The following is a 23,990-nucleotide window of genomic DNA, read 5'->3' as shown; positions in this document are numbered from 1 at the left end:
ACTTCTCCGTTTGTTAAATTTGTTGTAATTGCTGAGATTAAAGTCAAACACTTTGCACAATTAATGAAATTAGCAATGAAATTAGTAATTCAACCATGTGCACAAGGTTAAAGTCTTTATGCACGTCGTGCTTTCAATCCCAACACAGGCAAATGCACGTTCTCACACACACACTGTGAAGATGCATCACACGATAATAAAAAACCTCACACTGTGACATTAAGGCCAATTCATGCTGTCGTCAAAAGTTGCCCGACAAAAATAGCGTACATGAGCCATCAGACGCCGGCCCATTTTAAAAACACACAACAATAAAAACCCTCACATCATGGCATTAATCAGACTACTGTGGAAAGCAGACAAACAGTCAGTGGACTCACAAAGAGGCTCCTATAGAGAGAAGCCGTGTTCTCACAGAACACCAGCCCAGCCGCACGCCTCTCTTTGAGGTAACCACATCCCAAGTTCCCCTCGAACACACTCTTCACAGGAGGAAGAGGAGGAGGAAGCGGAGGGGAGAGGAGAAGCAAAGAGGAAGAAAGAGAGGCTGAAAAGAGGCAAGTCAGGCTTCTGCTATGGAACCATGTCAATCAAATATTGATTTAAATGAATTGCTTATTGACTAAATATCTGTACCCGTGTAGAATCTTCTTATGATATATAGAAATAATACAATATAAGACATATTAACATGAGAAAACCTGGTAGCTTAAAACTAGCTTACAGTTAGTCATCATTTACATAACAGTAACTATTCCACTAGCAATATGGAAAGAGCAATGGAAACATAAATTGTAACATTACTGTATTTCTCTATAACATAACTTTGTATTATTATTCGTTTAACTTATAATTGACTTATATTAAGGGAAACTAAAGCTCATGCTCTAAATGGGTGTCTAAATGGGAGCATGGCAGGATATAAGCTGGAAGGTGCAGTATGAGGGGCTGTTCCCTTTGTTTATGCTTCAAACACTTCAAACATTAAAAAACACAGCCAATACCAACATTTCCTCATACTGCACCTTTAAGATGAGATGGATAGAGCAGCAAAGTAAGGAAGTAAGGAAAGGGAACTGAGAGAGACCAAGGAAATGGTAGGCTAGCATACAGCTAACACCTGCAACAATATCAAATACAATGTTTTTTTCCGTTTTTGAAATTCATTTTTTGAATTTATTTTTTAAAAATAAAATTAAAAATAAATAAATGAAGGCATGAATAGGCCTATATAGTCTGATCAAATTAATATAAAATATCTAAATATTGAATCAAGGAAGATTCAATATTGGCCTGAAAAACGGCCTTGAAACCAAACCTCGAAATCAATCCACAAGAAATATTTGCAATTCATATTTGGCTGGGTTCAACATTAGAATGATTTCAGTATGGTACTTCCCTAATGGATGTTTAGGGTATTACATAATATGTAATAAATGTTATGACTTGATAACAGTGTTGATTTTGACAGCACATTTTGATTTCGTTTTAGTCTTTTGAATAAAATTCCATTTAGTTTTAGTCATATTTTAGTCATCTGAAATGTTTTAGTTTTAGTCTAGTTTTAGTCGACTAAATCTACAGTTGATTTAGTCAACTAAAATGTATTTTGGCAGGCCGTGATGGCGTAGTAATTCCTGATTTTACACTTGGTTACATTCTGAACATAGCCGATCTACAAGCCGACAACGCGTCACGCTGAGCTTGTAGATCTGCTATTTTCAGAGCAAAACAACAGAGCGCAACCAAACATAAAACGACTTGTCTTTTAGTTCTACTGGATCTCTTCTCCACTAGTCACTCCCTAACATTTAGTCTAGATTTTATTTGTTGACGAAATTGCCAATATATTTCGTCTTAGTTTTAGTCATCATAGCTTAGTTTTTATTTAGTGAAAAAAGGTAGTCGACGAACATTTTTCGTCATAGTTTTAGTCGACTAAATCTCAACTGCTTGATAACAATGAAAGGAAGATTAAACGAGAAAACGAGTTTTAATTTCCCATCGCCTAGCTCTAAATGTAGCTCTAGAAAGAAAATGTATTCATCACCATGAAATCAATCCCGTCATCTTTCTGCACATTACCACCAGTGCATCTCAGGAGGAGTTTCCATCAGTCTGACTTACCGGCAGGTTGCGAGCAGAGTCCAGAAACACCACCAGCAGAGCTGAGGACAGACCGTCGTTGGCGTGACCCCTGTCTGCCTTGATGCTGGTCAGAGCCTGTGGAGAGACAGCAGCTGGATGTTACTGCAACTTCACCGCTCAATTCTGTGTCACAGTTTACTAGATCAGTGGTTCTCAAAGTGGTGTCCGGGGACCGGACACTGATCTAGTGAACTGTGACACATGCACATATGATATTCCAAAATGTCACCATGTTCTGGTGATTGTGGGTGGGTGAATACATACTAACAGGATACTATAATCCTATAATTATCACGCTGAGGAAGGCTTCGGCCGAAACGGCCGTGTAAAAGGACTTTCTGTGAGCGCTGGTGTTTTTTGTTTACTGGATTCTGTCTCAACCACCACACCACTGACAGGCAAGGGAAATGAAACAGTCAGTCTTACCTGGTCTAATCTCTCTGGAGTGGACAGCAGAGACAGCCACTCCAGTTTGAGATGCAGCTTCCCTGTTGCCACTTCTTCCATCACAAACCACTGGGCAAACAAACAACATATTAGTTAACCATAATTCATACAGCCTTTTCTAGATCAAAGGACAACACCCAGCCCATACGTTAACACACAGATTCATTATTAGATAAAGTGAGATAGAAACAGAGACAGGCAGGCGGACAAATATACTGACAGGCAGACATATAGACATACAGCATAATCACATTCAGCACCACAATAAAAATGATACAAAACAAAAACAAGCAATAAAGCAATTTAACAATGCGACAAACCTTAACATGGTATTGAAAAACGTATTAAAAACTAAGGGCTAGTGAGTGAATTGTTCTTTACGGTGAATTATCCCCATCTGCATTTGACTGACACATTTTAATTAGAAGGAAAAAAAATCCATCTAAAATGCAAATGACTGAGTAAACAAAGCAATTAAAAGTCAGTGGAATACCTCTTCAACCTTCTTTTCCTTCTGCAGCTCAGCCATGTCAATCACCAGACTGTAAGCAAGTCACAAACACAAAACCATTTAGAGAAAGTCACAACAGTACAGCTGAAGGCTTCTGAATCATAACGATTCAATATTGTATGTTTTTGAACGAGGTCGAAGCAAATCACCTGCTTATCAAATCACTCTTAAGTGACTATAATTCAAGAGGTGTCAGGTGGAAATGGTTTGGCAATTTAGAGAGAGAGAACAGTAAAGTGTAGTGTTGATCATATTCCTGCGAGGTACAGATTAAAACAGTAGTAGCAGTACCGTCCCAGGAAGTCATCTTTATCGGTGTCTTCATCAAACAGTTCTATCTCCAGGATCTTTCCGGTGTGGTCGTACACCAGAGCCTGACAGAAAAAAATAAATTACTTATAATGGAAAAGCCATTCATAAGGATGTCAGTTTGACAAGAACAGTCATGTGATAAAGCCATGCATAACAGGGAAGGATGAGAATGGAAGAATGGGAAAAAGTGATTAAAAACACACGTATACTGTAGATAAATGTGTGTGGAAACATACAGTATCTGCAACATGTATTTTAGTTTTATGCATCATTTTTAAGCATCATACAGCATTTCCCCACCCGTCCTAACACATACAGTAGAGAAGGTGTGTGCTTACCTCGTACACTTCGTTCCATTTAGGATTGACTGTCTCATGGATGACTTTACTCTGGAAGAGCTGGGTTCCTAGCTGAATGACTCCATAGGGGTCTGACTTGCCTTTGATCAGCCCTCCCAGGAACTTGTCTTTACCCAGTAGGTCCTGGGCCTCCATGAAGTGGATCCGCAACACACCCTGAGAGAACCAACCGATAACAGTAAGATAGTTGGACCAATCGCTTTGGTGAAGATTTATAATGAATCTATGACACAAATATTTGGAGCTTTGAGGAGGAGGACAATTTGAAGGAAGGTGTTTATCTAAATACAGACCAAGGATACCAGATAGGCCATTTTAATACATAAAAATGCTGTGATAGTTATTACCAATCAAGTAATACAAAGTAACTAACTGGACTGTCCAAAAGAGATTGGCAGCCAGTGCAGGGATGCTAGGATGGGGGAAATAAGGCTCCAGACTGAGGTCATGATCCAAATTGACATCCAGGCTTCTAGCAGTAGGTTTTAAATTAGAATTTAGTGGACCGATGACACAGACAAACTCTATAAAGTTCAAGTTATTACTAGTCTCTTCACATACATTATAGACAATACACTAATTGTTCTCACTGCTCACATCTGGACTGACTGTACTTTTATGCTTATATTAAAAAATATATAATTATAAAGTCAAATTCCTTGAAAATACATAACATTGTTTCAGATTCTTTAAAGGTCTGATGAAATGATAAATACGTTTTTCACTTCTAGAGCATATCCATGGTCATGATATGGGCATACCTAACAATAGATGCCAAAAAATATATTTTTTGTTTCTCACAAGACTGATTTGTGTGTGTGACCACACACGTTTGCAAGTATAAGTGTCTCTAGACTTAGGTTGTTGTGTACATGTTCAAGAATGTGTTTGCTTATATGTGTGTATGAGTTAACAATACAGCTCAATTTAGCTCACAACATATCACGGATGCAATGTGCTGTAAGCCATTATTCATAATTTGCTGCCACAAAGTGAATGTCACCTAAGGTCATCTTTAGGTCAGTGAGTGTGTATGTGTGTACTGTATGTGTGTGTGTGGGCGTGTACCTTGGGCATAGGGAACCGTAGCTGGGCCAGCTCTGCTTCTCCCACAAGAGGAATTGTGATTCTGTTTGGAAGAACTAGGTAACTGTAGATGATGTCCTGGATGATGTTGTCACACAGGCCACTGAGAGAGAGAGCGAGAGAGAGCGAGAAGTTAGAGGGAGGAGAATCAGAGGGAAGATGAGGAAAAATAGAGAGCATATTAATTTTACCCATATAAAAGAATACGCTGACCATGCACAACTTCTACAATGTGAAACAAATTTCTAGTTTGCACTTTGCAGAAACAAGCTTCTCTGAAGAAATGCCATCAGTTTCTGCCTTACAGTTCCACTCAGTATCTATACATGTTCTTGTAGCAATCATTTATAACGGAGGGGAGTGTTTGAGAGGGAACCAGCTTTTTGGCTCTGTGCTCAACATTGTCAGCCTTACGATACTGCTAGACAGCCTGGAAACCCGAGTTGGATTTTCTGGCAAAGTCCTAGATTTGGTTCAAAATGTTATCTCCATTGCAACTACACAAACCATTATGGAATTCCCCAAGGTTCAGTCCTCGGAACTCTTCCAACAAATCTCCCAACAAATCTCCCCCAGACACCCATGTGTATTTTCAGCTTTTAACACAACGAACCCAGTCAAACTCTGTAATAAACTATTGGATAAGAATGTTGACAACACACAGTATATGCCACCGGCATATCCAACAAAGGGGGGAGGTGAGCAGCCTCTCATGTCGCCTCCAGGGTAGTCTCGCAAAGCCAGACATTTTGACAGTAATCTCTGAAAGTCTGGCTATGCAAGAATACCTCCAGGGTTGTGTCCTCTCAGTCTAACCCTTCTCCCTCTAGTCTAAACCACAGACCACTTCACAAACCGTCACAGCTCCGTCACCACCCTCAAATACTGTATGCAGACGACACGACTTACTATAATAGGACTCAAGAAACAATAATATAGAGAAGATAGCCCAAGCTGCCACTTGAATGCCTTGACAATAACCTCCACCTCAACACATCACCAAAACTATTTTTTGTTGTTGTTGGCAATCATCATTTTATGGTCTAGAGTAATTAATGAATTAATACATTTAGATTAATGATGTTGTTATAGCCAGTATGGCTCCTTTCTCCGTGTATATTATGTTTGGTTGGTACTACTAGGGCTGTGCGATGAAACTTCAAATCAATATCAAAATGCATTTTGGTTGTCAATTGTTTGGTTCTAAATATCGGTTTAAATTTATTTTCGATTAGTTGACCAGCCCTAGGTACTACATGCCATGCTCTTAAAATACACAGTCTGGCACTGGCACATGATATACTGCACACATTCACAGACATACTGAAGACACAAACAGGTATCATGTTTCAGCACGTGACCCCACTTTGAAATAAAACACTGGTCCACATGTCGCAAGGGGACTTACAAGCATATACAAACAGTATACAGTATAGACAAGACCACATAATATGTAAATGTGCACTTGTAACAGAGACTCACATGAGAACATAACAAGCTTGCTTTGCACACACGCACGCACGCACATGGTGCACCTTCCACACTTGCACGAATACCAACACCTACACAGTCAGACATCAATACCCCAACAACGCGTGAGCACACACACACACACACACACACACACGCACACAGTATGGCATTCCATACTTTCCAGGCAGTAGCTGTGAATACTCCAGGGTGCTACTATATCTGTTTCCTGTTGATTAGCCAGGCAGCCATGACACGTGTCTTTTAAATGATACACACAACATACATAACTTATTAACAGAGCGCTTGGAATTAGAGACGTGCCAGTGTAAAATGTGTGCAATTACATCTATTTGCATGTGAACGTGTGTGAGTGTGTGTGTGTGTGAGAGAGAGTGATGACTCTGTGTGTGTGTGTGTGTGTGTGTGTGTTTGTATTAGTCACACTACATTACTGCTAATCCCCTCTAGAGGGCAGCATTTCCCCACACAGAAACCTTCCATGTGTGGGCGTTCAGTTATTCTCAATGAGATGAAGTTGCACAGGGAAACTGATCTGAGTGCATTTCCCTACTTTCTCCTCAACTAAAGGACACCATTGCAGACTGATTGGAGACCAGCTAAGACACCAAACATATAATCATCTCCAGAACAGCATTACTTGCTCTACTCCCATTCCCAACCCTTTTCCAAACCTGCAGAGGGTTACGACATATCCCATCATGCCTATAAAAGGAGTTTGTTTTGGGGACTGGAGAAGGGAGGGGAGGGGGGTGGATCTGGTATCCAGAATAATTCTCGTCTGTAAGGAATCATAGAAAATGTCATAACTGACAGAATATATGTAAGTTATTTGTTGTTGTTAGCATACGAGTGTGTGTGTGAGAGAGACACACACACAAATACACAGTGTTAGGGGTGACCTCAGGATTCTGCTGTTTGGCTGCAAAATGCAAATGTGTGAGGAAATATGAGCACTAACACCACACACACACACACACACACACACACACACACACACACGCACACACAGGGTGTGTCAGACTGGTAGAACAAGGAGAGCTACATTTCTCTTCTCTGGGTGGAGTCTCTCTCTTTCTCCCCCTTTCTCTCTCTCTCTCTCTCTCAGAACAGTGTGTGTGTGTGTATTGGAAAAACAATGTTTAACGACCTACAGTCAAGTATGGAGACAACACACACGCCACAGTTCATCTGAGGATGCGTGTAACGGTGCACTGTGAGCTGGTTTACTTTGGCTTGGTTTGGTTTAGGCTACATTATCCTAAACCAAGTTTAACTGTGTTTAATTTTAGGTGAGTTTAATTCGCTGTTTATATTAGCTTATTTATTTGACTTGAATAATAATCGTTTTGTTTGCATTTACATGTCAACACATTTAAGACATGTAAGAGTTAACAGGTCAGAACCATGGAACTTAAAAAGGAAAGTCTAGACAGTTGGCCCGCAAAATCAAGATCCTTGGCTTTGAAAAAGGGCAGAGTAGCAAGTTCATCTTTTCTATCTGAGAAACAGCTCTGGGTCGCCAGAGTGAGGAAGACCCGAAACACCCGATGCCCTCTGGCAACATTACTGATGAATGATGATGTGCCCTACTTTTGCACCAAAAGAGGTTTCACTTCAAAAGAAGAGTGTATTTGCATTCCAATAAGATATAAAAGAAGCGAAATACAATGATAAAATACGATCTCATAAAACAGAAAGGAAAAATATATCCAGTTGGTCCTCTGAATACAAAAACGTCACCTCAAAACAAGGAAACCAACTAAACAAAATAAAACACTAGCTCCTATGTGTTTAGGCACTCAACCTCACCCAGTATCACAGTGAGACAGGGAGAACTGGGAGAACACATGCACTTTTACATTACCCATCAACATCCTATATTTATAGATGGTCAGTGAACCAAATATAGACCATCTATTTCAGCCTGCCATGATGTCAGCCCATTAACGTTTAGATGTCTACTTGTCCTTGCTGTCAGTACATACAACTGTATGTAGCAACACTGTATAAATTATAAATAACTTAATGTTAGCACACAGCAAAGTACAGTGTTAATGTAAGAAGTTGGCTAAGAGTACATGACTCAGCAACTACGCTAAGATAATTAGTATTCCTCCCATAACAGCTACTGGTCACCTCCTGGACATGTCTACAGTAGGTGTAGAGAGGTGGGTTGCACAATTATGGCTGAAATGATAGTCCTAATAATTGATTCTTAATACTTGTTATGACCCTAGGTCATATTATGTATTTTCCTGTGTGTTTTCCCCCTCATTGGTGTGTTTGTGAATGAGTGGTGAGGAGTGAGTGATTTGTATACCAGCTGGAGTGAATGGTGACTGAGTGAGTGGTGGCTGAGTGTCTGGCTGATTAATAGGTGGAACCTGCTGATGATTGGCTCCTGTGACCAGGCTGGGGACTATAAAGATGGCTGTCCCCAGTCACTCAGATGTCTTCCTTCTAACCAGCCTTCAACCACACCAGTCATGTGTTTGATAGTGATTTTAGCTCTGTTAAGTGTGTTTTAGAGTTGCTAGTTTTAACATGGGTTAGTTTACAGCTTTTAGGTATTGTAGGGGTGGGTGGCCTTTCTTTTGTTTATGTTTATGTGTGAAGTTAGGTAAGAACTATGTATTTCTGTTTGGTACAGGTAAGCATAGGCTTTTGTTTTGAGTTTGATTTGATGTACAAGGGCCCACCCTGAGGTAATTTACCCATGTTTTAATCGTTGTTTAATAAATCACTGCCCTTTGGACATTTAAACTTGTGTTGACTGGTTGTGTTTTGGAGACTGGGAAGGAGGGAGTCCATTATGTGTTGCGACCATAGGCTCCCCTAGGCCGGGTCGTAACAATACTGCAATCACGATTATTAATTATATATTATTATGAATCATGATTATTGATCATGACGATTTTTGGTCTTTTTAAATTATTTTCTTAATGTCTTTGTTGCACATTGTGATTATAAGAGCCAGGTCTTTGGCCAAACGGTCTGCGATTTAATTGTGCCTCCGTGAGCTTGATGGATGTGGAGATGAGCTGTGCAATGTTCTGGTTCTAATCCTTGTGTAAAGGTGATGAGACAAGGGAAAGGTGCAACAGCTGGTCAAATAAGATATTATAATTACATTGTGGTAAATTAAATCCCAATTTTCTATTAATTGTGCCAGCCCTACTGTCGACACATTGAAAAACTCACCGATAGTCATAAAGACAGTCTGGGATCATTACTCAGGATTTAGTATCAGTTAATCTGTAGTAGGAGATTAACTGAATGTTAACTGAGTACATGCATTTCAAACGCTCAAATATTTAAATATATATACAATAAATATTAAAAGTGACATAAATGCTCATGGAAGACTAATTGAACTTGGCAGAAATGTGTTTATTCTTGTGATTCAACTCCAGTTGAGTGCACAAACAAAGGAGGAGATAATGTGAAAACCAAATCAAACAAATGAGACGAGAAGTCACTCGCATGAATGTGGAAGTACTATGAAGGTCTGTGTGTGTGTCATACACAGACAAGGTAAATCCCATTGTTCTGATGTGAGGAGACCAGTAATATATATATAGTGTAGCAAAAATACTATAGCTCCTGGAAATATTGACATCATGAAACGATGATGTCAACTGCGTTGTTTCATATCATTCGGCGCCACATCAAACATTTTGCAGAGAAATAACACTGGATTACTTATGTCCTCACATCGGTACAATGGGATTTAGGTTGAAAATCAGCCAAAGTATCAGCTACTGAGGGAGGGAGGGACGGGAGAGAGAGAGAGACAGAGAACGAGAGAGAGAGAGAGAGAGAGAGAGAGAGAGAGAGAGAGACGCAAAGATGTTTGGATGAAATAGCAGAGGGAGGGGGAAGACACAAAAGACATCACTAGAGAAAGAGTGTGCAGTGCGTAGGGTGTGTGTGACGCAGGGTGTAGTCTCTCACCATTATTGTGTGTGTTTGTGTCTGTGTGAGAGATGGTCTGCATGCATCCATCAGTGTGTGTGTGTGTGTGTGTGTGTGTATTGTGCAATTATCTGTGCGTGCGCACACACAGCTCAGAAGGCAGAGCAGCCCCTTGGGAATCGCAAGGTTCCCTGTGTTAGTGCTGAAGTGTCCTTGACCAAGACACTCAACCCCTAACTGCACCCGATGTGCAAGTTGGTGCCTTGCATGGTTTCCTCTGCTGTTGGGTATGTCAATATGTGTGTGAATGGGTGAATGTAAGGCACATTGTAAATCGCTAATGTATATGGATGGACAAAGGCACTATATAAAATTTACCATTTACATGGTACATTTTATGGTAATATCTGTACCACTAAAAGATCGATATACAGTACCGGCAAAAATATCCTAATAAGATTTTTTATAAGAAAGTAAGTGATATAACATTTTAATCCAACAAACATGGATAACAGGCCTAACAGGGGACTCTACGGGTTATTTCGGTGTGCGTACGTGTTTGTGTGTGGATGGATGAAAAGGCATCCACACGCATTGTGGTGGTCGCAAAGGCACAACAGCGCCTATATGACTCAGACGCTAGCAAGCCGCTTCTTATCACCTGACAGGGGGGAGTTTCCCCTTTTTTGGGGGGCACGGGGTGTGCTCGTTTTTTATTCAGACTGAGCAGGTTGGGTCTCTGTAGACGGGAAGGCCCGTTTTTAAATTGACAGCAAACTCCATTCACCCAGTACGTCAATACCCGATTTCAAAGTTGGTGTGTGTATGCCAGAGGACCCAAGAGTATGCTGTGCCGAGTGGGAAGAAGGTCGGACAGGCGGTTGTCCAGAACTGAAAATACAAATCTCTCTGTATCTGTCTGCCTGTGTCTGTGTGTGTCTGTCTTGTCTCTCAGAGTCCCTTTTAGGGCCATAAATATAGAAAATATTTGCATAATGCATTAACAGTCTAGTCAACCCAAATGATAGGACAGACATGGACAACAGCAGATAAACAGATCTGCACTAAAAAAAGTACTAAAATATAAACAAATATTGTCGCTGTCGGGTGTAAACCTCATATGGCCAATACCATTCCTTTTTTATGACTATTTTAAAAATGATAGAAAATAGTGAAAATAGCCAATCTAAAAGCTCACAACACGTCGCTTTTGAGCTTTTACTGCTATTTTCACTAATCTTGTGCGACACTTAATTGATAAAGTAGGGCATTATATTATTATAAAAAAAAAGAAATAGACTATGGAGATATGAGGTTTCTGCCAGACAGCGACGATATGCAAACTGATGCACAGATATTTGAACACACACACACACACACACACACACACACACACACAGGATGTTTATTTACTTACTTCACACCAGGGATGTCCAACATGTTGGTGAGACCAGTCCAATTGATGTCCAGCAGCTAAAATGCAGAAAGAGAACATGATGTAATATAGAATGACTGACCCAGAAAAACATCAAATCTATTTACTCAGGATGTGTTACCAACAACATCATACACAGTGACACCATTCACACAAACCCATACACACAAAAGACTGTCATGTATCACAAGGAGTTGAGTTTCTCAGGTAATTGTGCAGTTCAGAGCTCAGGTTCAAAAGACACTGTTGATTCTGTCCCGACATCACCACTCACTTACCAGCAGAGATACCAGCCCCATGGTTAAACCACTTAAGCCCTACACTTGGAAACAGCCGCATTGTGAGCTTGTAGATCTGCTGTATTCGGCGAAGGGTTTCACCACATTACGGATCCTGGGGTTTAAATGCTTAACCACTTAAGGCCTGTCCCTTTTTTCCATTAAATTCTGAAATGTTTTGTCTATAATGAGATGCCCAAAATAGGGATGCTAGGGTTGAGGCAATCAAACTAGGTTTAAACAACACAACCAACCACCACTTCTATCCTAAACAAAGCCAAAGTGCAGTAAAGAATCACGCTGATATGATACAAAAAGGCTTTAAAATGTTTCAACTGGCCAGCCAAATGGGTTATTGGTATACAGTTGATATTGCACTAATTGTACATCTGTTCATGAAGTAATCGTTTATCCCCCAAAAACCATGATGGCTGATTTGACCTTTGAGACAAATAAATGAATGTCTCAAAAATGTTTTTCATAGCACAATTCTCAAAAGTGTCTGCATTAATGGTGGTAAGGTGAACAGTGCAGTGTAAACATGAACACTGTGGATGGCTGTACGCATGGTGTATCAGTATGGGTCACAGTGCGGAAAGTCCATGTCACTGTTAACACTGAGAGCTGAATTAGGCCATTATCATGGACTAAGGAACCCGTTGCAGTACAGCTATGTCAAGTAACACAATATTCCTCTATTAAACGCCTGTGTTCACGACCCAATCGAAAGCATTTCACAACCCACTTCACTGGTGGAGAAACAGCAAATTAGTCTTCATGACTCAGCAGTATGATGAATCCAGCAGGTCAGGGGCTGTTTTCTCAGGGTTAATTGACTGGCCCCGACATACAAATGTAATCAATAAATGCTGATTTGATTAGCATGTTACAACACAGAGGAAATATAATGAGCAATTGGCTTTTGGCTTGAGTTTGAAATCACTTGATTGCAGATGTTTTATGGTGTGGAATACAAAGGCTGATCAAAATGTGCCTATTTTCAACAAATGTTGACCCATTTTGTTGGCCTATTATGATACAGGGATGCTAGGGTTCATGTAGTTAATTAGCTAGTCTATGCGTGGATATCTGGACAAAAAGAACAGGTACATAAACTAGAATGACAATGACCCGAAATGACCTCAAACGTGTACATTTAGAAGGAAAATAGGTGACAGGGGAAAAGAGACAAACAGTGCAGAGAGAGACCATACAGAGAGAGAGGCAGACAGACAGACAGTACTGAGAAACGGACAGTTCAGAGATATGCAGTTAAGACTAACAATGATAAGACAGGGGTTCATGGACCATGTGTAAACTAAACTGCAGCAGTTGAAATAAGACTGATCAATGCTATGTGAAATACTAGCATTATTTTGAGTACTTGGTTTGAAAATGTCCTAAAAATAAGTAGACTTGTATACACTAAGATATAGTGAAACAATTAATCAAATAATCGATTGACAATCAAATAACTGGTTTACTGATTGTATAAACATTTCTAATATCCATATTATAAAAGTTGTGTTTTGACTGCTGGTTCAATTATTAAGCCATATTAACACACACACACTCTTTCAAGACCACAAATAGTAGTGATAGCAGTAATGGTAATAGTAAAAGTATCAATAGTAATGATAGTAGAGGTGTTGATGGTAGTAATGGTACAATAACAGTAGTAGAAGAATTTTGCCACGATACAGGAGGAATATCAGCTTCCTGTTCAGTGTCACAACAAACTGTAGCCTTGTGTGATTTTCAAATTAAAAATAAATCTTGTGATTTTCTGCCATTCATTTGAGGCCTTTATAGGATTGTATGTTTTCTTTACATGTTGACCTTTCATTCTGTCTTGGTCTCTGCCTGCATAACTAATCACATATGAGGTTATGAATATTGAACTCACGAGAGAATCACAAGGTTCCCATTGGGAAGGACGTTCTCATGCCAGAATACCAGTGAGTCAAACATCAAATCATAACGAGTGCAATCTGTGTGCCAGTCGTCAAGGTTACCAGACATGGGCTCATGTGTGATGTCATCAGGTGTCAGAAGAGGTAATGGGTTACCGGATGAGAGGGTGTGTTGTATTAAGAAATATCAATGACATTTCACACATTGTGTGTGGGTGTATTAAAAAGTATCACTGACATTTCAATAAAGAAGTGTGTGAGAGAGAGAGAGAGAGAGAGAGAGAGAGTGAAAGATCATACAGTGTGTCTACACATAAAAGTACAGGATTATGTTTCACACTTTGTTCATTTCTACAGAGCTGTGAATTTTTCTTTTTTTTACAGGATCAAATGTCAACATGCTGAAGAACTGCTGTTATTACAACAGGATAGGCCGCTGGACACTGACAACCTCTAAACGTGGAACTGGGGAGGAGGCAGCAAGCAAAATACTAAAATCTAAGAGGTAAACTATGATTAAACTTAAGCAACAAAAACATCACCATAAAAGAACAGAAAAATCCTCTGTATTACTTTAATTCAGAGTGTAAAAATGTAAGTAAACATTTGTACACTCTCAAGAGGTACGAAAGAGTAACAAAGTCAAGATAAATCATGATTTTACTGTGGGTGAATACTGTGTAGGTGAATATACACATGGTAAACAACTGGCGCTGTAAAGTACTGCTTGTGATTACAAACTCCTTCCTACAACATCCTCAAGAACATTTTTGGAACAAACATACTGTATAAACACTGACTTTATTGATATTTTTCAGCTTCACCCAGCCGATGGCTGCTCAGATAGTTATGATGAAGGGGGCAGCTGTTAGGGGTTAAAGGAGTATCGGTAGTTCACCCAAAAAATTACTTATTTTCTATCAATTACACACCCTATGAAGCCTTGAATTCATGGAGATTTTATAGTTTTTGTCGCAATCCTAAGCCAACAATTTGATGACCGGTGGAGTCTCCGGTAGGAGACTTGCAGAGTCTCCATTGAACTACTCCTTTAAGTGTCTTTCTTGTCTTTACATAGACATGTACAGGCCGGGAGGCAAACTGGTGACCTTCTGATTACCAGACGGCTTCTCTACCACTCAGCTGCGGTGTTGTATTGTTTTATGGGATTTATCGGAACAATTGGAATTCATATTTGACCTTAGCTGAGAAACTAGTTCACTGAAACCATCTAGTGTATCAAACCTGTATAAACTCATACACTATGAATGCAAATAAAACTAAGATGTTGACATAGCATAATCCAAGACTGTGGTAAGGGAAGGTGCAAAGGTAATTGGAGAACCATGTACCGAGAACAAAACTGTAAATCCCCCTGAGATGGTATCGGTCAACAGTGAACTTGACTTGACTCGCTGTTCTAAAAGCAAACCTGAGCTCACACACCCAACATAACTATGATAGGACTGGTATTACTGGCTTTATAAGAGTTGCTACCTTATGATAAGGAAATACAAATATTTCCCTGTGGTTAATGGAATTGCCACATTCCACCAGGCAGTTTGGCAGTTGTTTAATTGTCTCCACCAGGCCGAAAGGCATGGCGAGAGAGTATGTTTTACCCTCCGTCCGTCCGTCCGTCCGTCCATGTGTGTGTGTCCTGTCCGTGTGTTAGCAGCTTATCTCCGGCACGGTTGGCCCGGGCGCTGCAAAACTGTGCACACACACTCCCTGGATGCCAATTCAGAAGCTCTGCCTCAGATTTTTCACATGGGCCTGTTATAGCGCCACCTGGAGGCCGATTTGTGCAAAACCCATTTTTTTATATTACTCCTACATATTTTATCCAAACGTCATGCAAATCGGTACACAGTATCTCTATAGTCATGTGCTCAACACAGATCTGTCCGATTTCCCATATTCCATCCTCATTGGCTAAGGTTGGCTTCCAAAATTTGCAGGATTGGTCCGTTTTAAACAAAATGCCTCAAATCATGAACGCAGCTTGCGATTTCCGTGAAATTTCACAAACACATTCCCACTAGGCCAAGGAAGAAATGCCACCCTTTTGGAACAAAATGCCTCAAATCATGAATGCAGTGCCTGATTGCCGTGAACGACCTAAGAATAAATGGCACCCTTTTCACATTGGCCTATTATAGCGCCACCAGGAGGCCACAATAACGTACCTGACCTGGCGGAGACCTGTGCTCCGAGGAGCACTTTTTCTAGTTCATGTTGAAATCACTCACAACAGCATAACAGCACTATAAAACATAACAAAACACAATAGTGAGTTTTGTGTTGCGTTTGTGCTTACTGCACCATACTGTTAAAACACTGTGTTCAAATAAAGCCTATTAAACGTTTATACAAGCTGCTTTCGCACTCGAGTTTGATGTTGCGTAACCTCCCTGAGATGGTGAGCTCTGCCTCGCTTCGCCTTGGTCAATTGCTGCAGCTACAGATTCAGGCAGGAAAAAAAAAAGCATTTTCCCATATATTTTCTGTTTGATTACCTCCTCTCGTTTCTCTGTTGTCTCTGTGTTCTGTTACATTTTCTGTCCTGTACAGTATGTGGGGGTTGTGGTTAATGCTTCAAAAAGCACTACTGTAGTATATGTATAAGCTGACTCACAGGAAATTGTTGGTAAATATGCGGGGGCAGCACTACAGACACAGGAAAATAGGCAGGCATTACAGAGAGAGACGGATGAATGGATGGATGACATCACACAGTCCTCTTCTATCATATATTGACACGGATACTGTGTGAAATAAAGAACTGGCCTGGTTAATTTGATTGCTCATGTAAAGTGTAGCCCTGCCATGTGTTTCTTACAGCCTTCAGTCTGCAGAGTGGATATAAAGAGAAACACAAGCTGGCACGCTGCATTCTGACAGGCTGATGGGTTGGGCTAGCTGCTGTTCAGGCAAGGCTCTGTAGGCGTAGTGTATTTAAGTGTGAGAGCGACGGAGTGAAAGAGAGAAATAGAGAATGACAGTTTATATGTCTACATGTCAGAAAATGTGTGAGCGAGTGTTATGTGTGTCTGAGAGAGAAATTGATGCATGTGTGCCAACGGCATATCTGTGTGTATAAGAATTTTTGCATCTGAATCTATTTCTGTGTGTGTGAGTGGGAGGGGGTTGCAGAATGGAGTGGGTGGTGTGCTTCCTGTGGAGTGCTTGATGCTTTTTAGAAAGACTGCTCTGCCAGCCCGGCACAGGATGTCATACATGAGACAGGATTCTACACACACACTCATTACACCATTTGATTTGATTATTGCCATGGAAACTACTGATTCTCCTGAACTTACAGATGAATCTGAGGCTAAAGTTGCCAACATAATTTTTCCTTGTTTGTAGACAGAGGGAGTAGAGCACGGACACAATGTAGAGGATTACTGAAATTAAATATTTGTTCTCTTTAAACTTTATTAAACGAGAGGGTCCCATAAACATGAAAATATCACTCTTTTTGAAACACATGCGACCAAGAGAACGGATTTTAAAACCAAGGACTCCTGTTTCCCAGTGCAAAAACAACATCAAATGTATTGATCCTCCTGGAAAAATAGGTAAAATAACGATATTACTCAGGACCCAAGGCACAAGTAACGTAATGGTTACATACTGTAGGCTGCACATGACCTACGAGGGCAGTATGTATCGCATACTATTACACACACAATCTGGTCCGTACAGTGACTCCATGTATTCTCCATGCAAAGTAGTGAGATTCTTCTTGTGTCTGTCATTATTATTACCAGCCATCAACCAGAGATTACATGCAACACAAAACAATGATACTGACTGCAATGCATTACCTCAGAGAGACTGTCTTGGGTCAGAAAGTATGACAATAATTTTTGGTATTTGGTTAAACCTATGTAGGATACCAGGTGGGTGGAGCATCTCAACAATAGAATGACCACGTGTAATGTTAAGACCAAAAGGTTAACAGCAAAACATCAGAGTCATTTCAGGTCAGTCTAATCTGTTGTGTGTTATGCTGTGACAGTCAATTTACTGTGACCATCTAATGAATGTTGCTGAAGCATTTTTGTATTGTTTGTTAATGCTGTCTGTCTATTTGTTTTAATGTTAATGGACTGCAATGGCTTTTTTGTGATGATCCATTTGGCTTTTTTTTAATGTACTGCAGTACTTTTGAAAGTGTCAATACAAATATTCAATCAATCAAGTTTTTGTTTCAATCTGTTAGAGTTGCAGGTGGGTGTGGTTGACTTTCCACACCCACCTGCAACTCTAAGCAGATTGAAACAAAACCTGAAAGAGACAGTACAGAGTAGAGACCTCAGCCTGTTGCTATGACACCAAACTAAACACTACAGTGAGCCTGAGCTGAGTTGTAACCAGACAAGTTACAACAGCCAAACGCTGGCACAGTCAGACTGTGGTTGCTAGGTTTATCTATACGCCTGCAGACAATGGCAGGAGGTAACCAACCACAAGTCCTCCTCTACACCGTTTTTAGTAATCACTCTGGTTGGTTCTAATACACATGACATTAAGTATGGGACATGCGGCAGGGAGCGGGTTAACTGAGCACCACAGAAGAAGATCGTCAAGCTTTACGAGCGAGATAAATCAGATCAGCTGCGCATGAGCAAAGCTCCACGGCAATGGCCGACACCAACCAATTCCATTTGACTTGTACAATAAACTGCATTTGATTGCATAGGTTTGAACCTGAGAGCACATAATGTCTGTCTGGGTGATTTAACCTAGCCTGGTAAATCCCCTCCCTCCGGAAAATCTCATTTCCATTTGATTTCAGGAAGGAGTCTGGCATGAAGGCTTGTCTGGGCGTTTCTAGCGCATTACCAAAAAAACAAGCCTATCAGCGTCGTCGCTCATCGTTCTGTGATTGACAGCGAAAGTTGGCAAATCAGGTTCGAGTGAGCCCGAATGGAGCCGAGTGCAGCCTAAGTGCAGCCGACAAAAAACGAACGGCAGCCATTGTTGTTTGTGCGTTGTCTTTACTTTTTACTTTCGGTTTTAAAACGCTCAAACTTATTTTTTGAGGCACGGAATTTACTTTTAAGATATCGTTTGGATAGAATTTAGTTGTTTAACTTCATATATGTGGTCAATTAATCATGACAGAGCCTATTTAAAAATACAAATTCAGAGAACCGGCAGGGGCGGGCAGTGACACGTATGTATCCGAATAAGGCAACCTATTTTGGGCATGGCCGTCTCAAAAGTCCTGTTGCGTCACATTAGTCTGGAGGTGGTAAAAATGCACTGCTGATTGGCTGAAGGGGAACAACGATCATTGGCTGAAGGGGTTGTCAGTCAACGTATTACTCCCGCCCAACGCCAGCCCACAGCCAATATTGCAGAATGGGCGATCATGCCAGACTCACTCCTGAAATAAATGACAAATGAGATTTCCGGAGGGAGGGTTTACCAGGCTAGATTTAACCCATTCCATCCGGGAAAGCATCTACAAATGTCTTCTGAATCCTAACAGGTTTCTGAAAAACGTATGTTGCTATATCAGTGGTGCTTTTTCATGTCAAGGACCCCCAAAATTATATTTTGCAGCCGACCCCCAGCTCAAAATATTTAGTTCCAGGGGTGCCCAGAAGCAAAGATTTGAGTTACAAATGTTTGCTTTAACAATATATATCAAGCTATAATAAGCTATAACAAGCTTGTAGCGTGACACTCTGTGCCACGCTATGAGCTTGTATATTTGCTATTTTTGAATAGCCCAAAATATGAAATAATGGTTATAGCTAAAAATCTAAAATGACACAGTGTGCGTTCCCGGATTGAATGGGTTAACCACCAGGTTTATAGAATGTATAACTAGCCAATGAGAGGACGTCGCCACTGTGAAGAATCAATAGGAGGAGAACGGTTGGTCATGCAAAGAAACAACACAAAGCATGGGTTGTTCAATGCAGTGCCATGGAGAATAAGTGGATTCATAATTTCATCACACTTTTCTACAGCTGAAGGGTTTGTTCCCAGTAAACATCTAATCTAAAAATCTTTTCTTTTTATATAATCCAATTAAAAAATTATGTTTTGTGTAAACTGTACAAATTTCAATAACATTTTAGTCATAATAAACATGAACAATATGATCTAGCCATCTTCCTTTCCCATCTTCTTTTTGTAATTAAGATGTGCAAGTGTATCTGATGTGACTGTACTGAGTCCCTCAGAATGAATGACTGGCCCATGTCCTTGCTGTGAGGGCAAAGATTTAGTATTTGAAAAAAAAAGTCAGAGAGGAAGAGAGCAAGGAACAGAGAGAGAATACATTATTATCCTGAAACACCAGTGATGCCAACTCAGAGTAATTGACCCACTGCAGTCCTGCGAAAGAAAAAAAAGAAGAAAGAAAAAAGCGATTCAAAAACTATTGAATAACTACAATAAAATATCGACTCCCTGTTGTCTGTCCAGGTCTGACTATCAACCGCAAGTTTTGCTTTCATCCATAAACAGGACAAGAGAACCTAAATCGTGCCCACTTCTGATTAGGGAATAAAACTAAATCTTAGGACAGGGAGGAGAGAGGCAGCGTGTTTCTCACATCTTCTGGAGATCTTTAATGTCAGTTTCTTGATGCTGAAGCTTCTTTTCCAGGGGGAGACGGTATCGAGCCATGAATCTTAAAACATAAAATGTACTAAAGAAACAGGAAGGAAGACGGTATTCAGGGAGAAGGAATGGACTGATGGTGTGGATAGGCTGTGTTCTGGCATCAGAACTGACACCCACTGTAGTTTGGTGGAACGGTGAATGCTGCTGAATGCAATGGTCATGCCCTGAGCAACCCATGTCAAACTGTCACGACATCCATCCGAGTCACATTCAGGATTACCAAGAAGAAATTATACGCATATTTTTTTGCTTTTTACCCCCCTTTCTCCCCAGTTAATTCCTGACCTCCCACACATGTCTGTGTCACTGCTGTTGTACCCTACTGGCTCACCTGCCAGTGAGGAGCCCCCACCGGGAGGACGAAGTACCTCCGCCCATCTGTGACATATTTGCAGTGTTGGGATACGTTACTTAAAAAAAGTAACTATAGTTACTGCTCTCAAAAAGTACCTAGTTACTTTACTAGTTACTTTACTTTAGTTACTTTTGCGTTACTTTAACTTTTATTTATTTATTTTGCTATGTATACATTTTCATGTTGCTGAAGCACAAGGCAACTCTCAACATCTATTGTAGCTCACTATGATGAAAACTAGTCGATATAGGAATAATGTCTTCAACAACAACATTGAAATCATGTCATTCTGCCTGCTCTAGACTGGAGCAGATGGCTCAACGTGATGTTGAACGTGCCTCCATGTTCACGAACATGCAGTGCATATTAAACAAGGAGTGGCAGGCTGGCTAAAAACCTGGTTTAAAAGGTTGTTTCAACCCATCGATAACTTTTTTTCAGACGGTCGGAACTACAGGCATCTGCAGCTTAACAGGATTATACCTTTCCTTTTTTGATACAATACAGAAAAACGTAAGAATTGATTGCGCCGATCGTCCCCTCTTAAAAACAGTTTGAACACAGAATAGGTAGCGAGGGAAAAAGTCACTAGTTACGTTACTAGTTATCGCAAAAAGTAGTTCGTTTGTAACGCGTTAGTCCCAAGTCTCCCAACACTACATATTTGTATCCAACATGACCTCACTTGGGCGTTTTTTTGTGGGCTACCAGTCAACCATGTGGCATGTGCCAACCAACAAACCACACATCCATCAGCCAACCAAATGTCTACCAACAAACCAAACCTCAGCCAAATCTCTACCAGTCAACCAAACTTCTATCAGTGAACCAAACTACTACCAGTCAAACTATGTACCAGAAAGTCAAAAGACCAACCCCCACTGGTCAAGATAACATATCATTAGGCTCACAAGACATTGCTGTTGATGTTTAGTGGGCGTACTATGCTACATGTTGGTGAAAAGGAAGTGGTACTCACAGGCTTCTTGAGGAAGAAGACGGACAGAGCTCCGATCAGCGGCATATCTCCTAACAGCGGCTCCATCACCACTCTCAGCACACCATGGAGCTGAAAAGAGAGAGAGAGAGAATATGGCATTAACAGAACAATTGAAACTGTACGTATGTTCTTAATGCCTTTGTTGCCATATCTGCTTATTAATTATTATGTAATGGTAAGGAATGAGGGCAAGGTGCAATAAGTGACAACATGTTTAAATTACACAATGTCATAATTGTGAAATCCAGATTTTCAATTACTTTCAATTAGTTGCACAGCCCTAGTAGATCAAAAGATATTCTTGAAGATAGAAAGTACGATTTTTATAGACTGTTATAACCTGAACTACAGGTTTGTTGTGTGTTTCAGCATCTACAGACATTACAAAGATAAACTAACCTTTCACAAGGAACTTTGCTGTAATTAAAATCATTGCCTTAAGTAGGAGAATTTCCTTGCAAAGCTCTGACCTCGGTTTTATTACCAAATTCTTTCCTCCTGTGCTTTCATTAGAAGGGACAACGCTTCTCCAGCTGGCTGAAGTGACTCAGAGCTCAGACATGCAGACTGCGTGTCTGTGAGACCAAATTTGGTCGCAGGCCACTGTAATCAAACACTGACATTTTCCCCCAATTAAAAATGGCTTAAGTGGAAGAGATGGGAGATAGTGTCTGTTTATCTGCTCTGTGGTGGTTTATTTCTATTGGAGGGGAAAGTTTGTAAACAAATGATCCGCCTAATGTCTACAGCAGACCACACCTATTGAGTATACAGTTTGGATCTAGTCTGCAGGGTAATATTACCGTTATGCTAATGAATCTTTACAGACCGTGGTTTACCAATGATCAATTAAGTGAATTACGAGATGGTTGAAGCCTCTGGGTAACGCATGACTCCACTGGTATAAGACTAAACCCTTCTGTTCCACGTCTCTCCTACACGTCTTATTTTGTGCTGTCCTAATGTCTGTCTCTCCTACACCGTCTCCCTCCAAGCTGTTCTAAAGTGTCATTAAGCTATCTCTAATACCAATTGTTAACGTTAACCACTTAAACCCTATATACTTCATTGACTGGGATCCCCCAGGGGTCTATCCTTGGTCCCTTTCATTTGCCGAATGTTTGCCTATTTTGAATGACTAGGGATGCTAGGGTTCAAGTGTTTAAAATGGGAACTATATTCTTCAAGTCCAAAGCATGTACAGTAACCTATGTGGTGCTTTGCTACAGAGACCCGTCACTGAGGTTGTGGCCCTTGTACATACTGACACACATTATTACCACCTATCATTTGCTGACTTTGCTCTTATCTGCAAACCATACAACCTTTCTCCTATATGCTGCTGAGGACTCCTTGCTGTATTGTTGAATGACAATAAAGCTATCTATCACATACACACACACACACACACACACACACACACACACACACACACACACACACACACACACACACACACACACACACACACACACATAGCTGATTGTTATGCACACAGAACTCTCTATCCCCAATTTGTCAATCTTCCTCTATCCATCTCCCTCCCTCCATCTATTTCTCTCACACTCTCTCCATCTTTCTCACTGTGTAAGCATCCTATAAAAAGCCCTCCATTTGTCTTTTTCACACACAAACAGAACATTTAAGCAGTAGAGACAAGCAGACAAATAGTGACTGTGTTATGTACACAGAACAATCACTCTCTGTCTATCTCTCTGTCTATCTCAGATGTCATGTTTGTAGGAAGCCATACATCTTCAATATGTGAATTAAGAGCCCATAAAAGCTCTCTCCCACACACACACACACACACACACACACACACACACACACACACACACACACACACACACACACACACACACACACACACACACACACACACACACACACACACACACACACACACACACACACACACACACACACACACACACACACACACACACACACACACACACTTTATCTAAGATCTAAGCTGTACATATAGACAAATGTTGACTGTAGTCTGCAAAGAGGAAAGTCTTTCAGTCTCTCTCCATCTCTCTCTCTCCCTGTATGTCTCCTTCCTCCTCTTCATTCC

The 23,990-nt window shown here is 40.5% G+C and overlaps 1 protein-coding gene across 2 annotated transcripts in view; it reads right to left on the bottom strand.

Moving 5' to 3' along the window:
- LOC308094344 (extended synaptotagmin-2-like) overlaps positions 1 to 23,990 on the bottom strand; it is a 64,073-nt gene that overhangs the window by 13,337 nt on the left and 26,746 nt on the right. For both annotated transcript variants that reach the window (XM_080440947.1, XM_080440948.1), the window contains exons 7-14: positions 21,887 to 21,976; positions 11,690 to 11,745; positions 4,846 to 4,966; positions 3,757 to 3,933; positions 3,398 to 3,480; positions 3,089 to 3,137; positions 2,575 to 2,664; positions 2,128 to 2,223 (exon numbers count right to left, since the gene is read on the bottom strand). In XM_080440947.1, coding sequence (XP_080297073.1) covers positions 2,128 to 2,223; positions 2,575 to 2,664; positions 3,089 to 3,137; positions 3,398 to 3,480; positions 3,757 to 3,933; positions 4,846 to 4,966; positions 11,690 to 11,745; positions 21,887 to 21,976 — 762 coding nt within the window. The remainder of the gene's footprint in view (positions 1 to 2,127; positions 2,224 to 2,574; positions 2,665 to 3,088; positions 3,138 to 3,397; positions 3,481 to 3,756; positions 3,934 to 4,845; positions 4,967 to 11,689; positions 11,746 to 21,886; positions 21,977 to 23,990) is intronic.

The sequence above is a fragment of the Gymnoscopelus braueri genome (genome assembly GCF_963280865.1).
Source record: "Gymnoscopelus braueri genome assembly, chromosome: 10".
NCBI lineage: Eukaryota > Metazoa > Chordata > Actinopteri > Myctophiformes > Myctophidae > Gymnoscopelus > Gymnoscopelus braueri.
This window is presented reverse-complemented; position numbering and strand designations above follow the sequence as displayed.